The sequence below is a fragment of the Acartia tonsa genome, chromosome 12 (assembly GCF_053477335.1).
Source record: "Acartia tonsa isolate MP-2025a chromosome 12, ASM5347733v1, whole genome shotgun sequence".
Classification (NCBI taxonomy): domain Eukaryota; kingdom Metazoa; phylum Arthropoda; class Copepoda; order Calanoida; family Acartiidae; genus Acartia; species Acartia tonsa.
The window spans coordinates 32,853,932-32,859,931 of record NC_137271.1 but is presented as its reverse complement, the minus strand read 5'-3'; the positions used below and the strand labels follow the sequence as shown (position 1 = coordinate 32,859,931).

General features: G+C 32.5%; 1 protein-coding gene across 1 annotated transcript in view; it reads right to left on the bottom strand.

The window, feature by feature from the left end:
* Positions 1-6,000, bottom strand: part of Gel (Gelsolin) — a 28,226-nt gene continuing 22,226 nt past the window's right edge. The window contains exons 21-28 of the mRNA XM_080178593.1: positions 5,420-5,501; positions 4,333-4,416; positions 3,819-3,890; positions 3,449-3,528; positions 2,749-2,836; positions 2,213-2,289; positions 1,552-1,614; positions 1-577 (exon numbers count right to left, since the gene is read on the bottom strand). Coding sequence (XP_080034719.1) covers positions 499-577; positions 1,552-1,614; positions 2,213-2,289; positions 2,749-2,836; positions 3,449-3,528; positions 3,819-3,890; positions 4,333-4,416; positions 5,420-5,501 — 625 coding nt within the window. The 3' untranslated portion in view covers positions 1-498. The remainder of the gene's footprint in view (positions 578-1,551; positions 1,615-2,212; positions 2,290-2,748; positions 2,837-3,448; positions 3,529-3,818; positions 3,891-4,332; positions 4,417-5,419; positions 5,502-6,000) is intronic.

The window sequence follows — 6,000 nt, the reverse complement described above, 5'->3', positions numbered from 1 at the left end:
ATTTTTAAATATTTATTATAATTCATATACAAAATACATATAAAAAGCTTTATTAAGGCATTAATAAAAAAAAGGTTTCTTAAATTTTTTGTTTGAACCTATATACTTAAATAAGTAAAATAAAAACACAAGTTTTGAAAAGCAAAGCTTTTCTTCAATTCGTATGAACTTCAGTAATAAAAAGCCAAAATAACTCTCGTCCATAATCATTAAAAGAAATTATATCTAAATAAATGGTGTTATTTTAATTAATATTCTTAGACGCTTTCATGGATGTTGTTCTCCTTGTTAAAATTTATCTTAAAAAAGCAGAATGTTAAAATAAAGTAAAAATATATTTTTGGTATTTGCATATTTTCTTTTTTATAGAAGAAAAGTAATTTGTACGTAGAAACGTAAACAAAAATTAGACCCGTGCAAACAAAAAATGAATTACTTATTTACGTTTCAGTGGACAATATCGTTTTGACTGTGAATAATTTTTAACATCACAATTATTTAATTTTTAAAATACTGATGAAAAAACTGTGGTTCATGGTCCTGCTTACAAACCATAATCACTGTATTGTCAGAGTTCCTAAAGAAAAAAAAATAAAATAATCTCTAGGGACATCCAAACAAATTAACACTTCGTCCCCCACCCCCATTAAAGTAATGCCCCCAAGATATCCCCCCCTAAAAATTATAAAATATAATGAAGTTCTTTAAATTATGCAAATCTTCTTACTTTTCCCTTTGAGTTCAGAGTTTAGATATTTGGGGTGCAATACATTTTTTTTATAGAACAAAAGTATTGCTTAATTCAACCCACTTACTATTGACAGAAATCAATAATTTATATCTTATTTTCTTCATTTGCTTGGGGAGTTTTGTAAAAGAAAAAAATATTTCGAACTTTTCAATTAAAAACAGATTTTTTCCATGGCATATGATTCCAAGGTCCTTATTCTGTTTGAATAACTTTAAATGCAACTAGCTCCCAAACAACTGGCAGCACAGTCTTTGTAAACATAATATTAGAACAGGAATTGAAAGATCTAAAAGAATCAAGGAAAAGTCAAGAACTTAAAATTCACAGAAATTGCACAGTAAACAAAAATGCGCGATTTAAAATAATTCGTACGTTTTTGTGTACTGTACATTTCCTGTTTATTTTTGATAATTAATTTTAGATCTTTTAATTACGGTTCTAATGATATGCATACTACGACTGTGCTGCTAGCCGTTTGGGAGCTAGAAGCATTTAAAGTTATCTAGTCAAATCAAAAACCTTGGAATTTGGCGTTCGTTCAATATTATTCCCAAAAATTATATGCTACGGAAAAACAGGTTTTTAGGGCATATTGTTGAAAATATTTCTAATACTAAACTCTTCAACCATAAAAAGAAAATAAGATATAGATTATTAATTTCTGTCAATAGAAATTGGGTCAAATTAAACAATACATTATTTTATCCTATTGAAATAAACACCCTGTATAAACTATATTCTAGCTCATGCGAAGCTACTCTATTTTTTCACTGTGTTCGTCTGTCTGTCAGTTATTATACCTGTATGTAGGATCAGTGTCTAGGTATTCTCCAGCAATTCTGGCTCCAGCATCTCTTTCCTCACTAAAAACAAGGATGGAAACATTCACATCACTTTTAAGACAGACAGACAAATATGAAGTAGAGCAGTTACGCTTTTGACAAGAGAATTATCAAAAGAGATTGAAAATGCATCTCATAAAGTAGTTGGGGAAATGTATCTAATGGAATAAGACAATGGCCGATAAATTGATGTGCATCCCCAATGGTCATACACAAAATTGCCCCTTCTGTAGATTAAAATTAGTGGTTGAAACGTTTGATTAATCAACTTAATGAAACAACCAATCAAAATTCACTAAAGTCTCCAAAATTGTTAAGCAACGAATAAGAATGCGTTATTATAAACTTTGGGGACTGGTATCTCATTGTCCCTTCTCACTCTGGGTAATAACACAAACACCGTGAGTTTCATTACTCATGGGAATATGCAAAAATATATATTTTTATCGTCAAGGGACGTTGTCGTTTCTACAACTGGTAGAAATACAGTGGATGTTTTTTTGTCAAAATTGCTTTAGCAAAATTTTTCTAGGACGGGACACTGTAATATACTTTTTGAAGAAAGGAAAGATTTGTGATTTTTAAGCTGTATTTTCAGGATTCATCTGCCTATATTTACCTTGTGGCATCTTTTCCAATCCAGACAATAATTTCTTTTCCAGTGTCCAATATCATCACATCATCCTCTATCATATCCTAAAATACAGGGATATTACCATTGCGAATTTAATTTTTGAGACCACTGTTTTAATGCCTCCAAGAGCCTTACAAAAGAGAAAAGGAATTAGTTAAAACTATAAACCATAGTGGAACGTGAAAGTTATTAAATATTTTTCTTAAATCAAGCATTTTTAAAAGTTAAATTATCCTATTGTGTACTAGCGAGAGGGGGCAGGGGGGGTGAACACCTCTCCTCTTTTATCTTTAGTTTTTAAAAGAAAAAGTAAAAATAATCTGTTGGTCATTTTTTGGTGGTACCCTTCACTTAAGTAGTTATAAACCTTCCCTGGACCTATAAAAAGCTACACTATAAATGAAAACCATATAGGTTTAGCGGTTTCGGAGATTCTTTGGTAAATACACACATACAAAGATCTTGTTACTTTTGAATAAGGATAATAAAATTCTACAAACTACAAATAAAAATAAAATTACCTCTTTCTTGAAATCAAATATTTCAACGGCTCTGGAGCCTCCAGATGGCAGCAGGACAACATGGAATAATCTGGGTGGCAGGAAGGGTCTACAAAAAAATAACAATTATATCAATATGTTGTGAATCAATAATAAACCAGCAAAGATTTTTATATTATATTTCTAAATATGTATACCTTTCCTCTAATATATTATACTCTTACTGTACTGACGACTAAAATATATATACCTGACCTCTCCTATATTATACTCTTGTTGTCCTTCCAGTGCTGACTAAAATATATATTCCTGTCCTCTTCTACATTATACTCTTGTTGTCCTCCTAGTGCTAACTAAAATATATATACCTGTCCTCTCCTATATTATACTCTTATTGTCCCCCTAGTACTGACTAAAATATATATACCTGTCCTCTCCTATATTATACTCTTGCTGTCCTCCTAGTGCTAACTAAAATATATATACCTGTCCTCTCCTATATTATACTCTTGTTGTCCTCCCAGTGCAGACTAAAATATATATACCTGTCCTCTCCTATATTATACTCTTACTTTTCTCCTAGTACTGACTAAAATATATATACCTGTCCTCTCTGTATTATACTCTTACTGTTCTCCTAGTACTGACTAAAATATATATACCTGTCCTCTCCTATATTATAATCTTGCTGTCCTCCCAGTGCTGACTAAAATATATATACCTGTCCTCTCCTATATTATACTCTTGCTGTCCTCCCAGAGCTGCCCAAAAATGATCATCTTCGCTACCTTCAGATAAACCCTACAATAGCAAGCTGGTGATATTTAGTTAGTACAGCAGTAGATAATTATAGTAGAAAATAAAGTTTCTAAAAAAATATGGCTCAGGATATGTTTTATGCTATTAGTTGCTCCTCTTCTGATTATGTCAACTAAGATTTCATCCCCAACAGGGCTTCTATAAACCTAACCCTAATAGCTCTATGCCAAAATAAGCCTTCACATCCAACATTTACCCAACAAATACCACATAAGATCTCCACCCCACCCCACCCCCGACCCCGTAGGTCTTCAATAAACCTAAACCCTTACCTGAACCTCAACATCTGGGCAAAGTTTTGCTGCCAACCCCCAGGCTATATCCGCCTCCGCTGTGCTAGAGTCCTAAGTATATCAGGGATCTAAAGGGATAAGTGATGTACATCCTCAATGATTATATACAAAATTACCCCCTATGTTGATTATAATAAGTGGTTGAAACGTTATGACACTCAATTTAATGAATCAATCAATCAAAATTCGATAAAATTCCCAAAGTTGGTAAGCCAACAAATAAGAAAGCATTATTATAAAACTTTGGAAACTAGTGTAATAAATAGCCCATTGCCCCTCCCTCCCTATAAATATATCCTTCAGGCTTCAGTGGCTAAACTATGAAGCCGCCAATAAAGAAAGTTATTAGCAGCAAAGATATTATATCATTAAAACTGCCTATTTGTTCATTATTTCAATTAAAAGTGTATCTAGCTCTTTGGCGAGCTCTTCTAATCATTATAAAACATAATGATGAGATTGAAGAGATATAGCTAAATACTTTGTTTGTTACCTTTCCTTTCCATAGCCAGGCTTTCCCCTGGGTTTCCAGTAGGAAAACATCATCTGAATCTAGACTACTGCTGGAGGCTTCTACCTGGAATTTAATTAATTATAGAGTAGCTGCCCCACTACTTCAAATTATTGTATCCTAATGCTGCTAATAAAAAACAGATGCTTAATCTTATAGGTCAGAGTAAACTTCACAAGATTTTCTTGATAAAGAAATAAAAGACTAAGTTTTATCAATAGATATGCATACTATATCTAGATAACGCGTCTGACGCAAAGTAGAAGACGAAAGTATTGTTTACTTTCGACTCAAGCTGAGTTGGATTCTTAAAAAAGATAGACTCGCTACTCGATGGTAAGGCAAAATTATTTTTGTAAGAAATCATCCAAAAGCACATTAAAAATATACAAAAATTAAACGAAATCATATGTCAATAACACTTTTATGATTTTATTTAATTTTTGTAGATTTTTATGAGATTTTAGAGGATTTTTCACAAAAATAATTTTGCCTCACCAGCGAGAAGCGAGCCTAACTGTTTTGAGCTTTCACAATTTCGACGAAATTTTTGGGTAATTAGGTCTGATTCATCAAAGCTTTGTACTAAGAAATGATGCTGTTTACAGCTGACTTTTATCTATGAATGAAATGAAAAAAAAAAACATGCGTTCGTAATAAAATGTGTACAAAATTTCAATCAATGACACCTCTTGAACATTTCTTAAGAATTCTCTTATTGGTGAAATCAGAAAGTATTTCTCTTGAGAAATCTCTCTACTGTTTTATCATAATTTTGTTGCAATTCCCCCCCCCCCCCAAAAAAAAAATCGTATAGTAATAAAAGTGAAAATAATAAGGAATTAAATAGTTATAGAGTAGCTATCTAAATATCTGGTATGGTTTTATCTTTATATTATTCCATTTGTCCACTCTTTCAATCTTTCCATCTTTCCATCAATCTATCTACTATTTATTTTTCCATCCATCTATCCTTTATCAATACATCCATCTAGCCATTACATATATCAACCTATCCACCTATCTATCCTTACAGTTAGCTATCTATCTATCATTGTATTTATCATACCTGTTCCGCCCTGGCATCTCTGGCCTGTTTGCACAGACTTCTGATTCTGAAGAGCCGCGCTCCCTCTGCATCATATTCATCCCTGTACAATTTTGTTAGTAAGTAATGCAGCAAAAACAAGTTATTAAGATGTTTTATCCTTCTAATAAAGTGTATGTCTGTCTGTTTGTTCCGAAGGATCTCGATAACCGCTAAACCGATATGGTTCTCCTTCACAATGAAGCTTCTCGTTTGTCCTCGAAAGGTTTATAAATGTTTTTTTTTTTTTGGGGGGGGGGGCGGAGGTACCACCACCTTTCCAAGAGATTCGCCCGTGGAAAAGAAATAACAACAAAAATATTTTAAAGTGCAGCTAGAGACTGCCTCTGTATGATTTACGTGGCTTCCCTTCCTCCCCCCCCCCCCTAATCTAAAAATACAAATTTGAAGGAGGGAGAAGAGATTAGACTATAATACTGGTACTCAACGTTTTGTAATATATTTTCTCTCATTGGATTACAAATTTTGGGTACTTTTATTACATATTGATTGGTTGGTTTAAACTAGTGGTGTCTAAACATTTTAACCAATAATCTTATCAG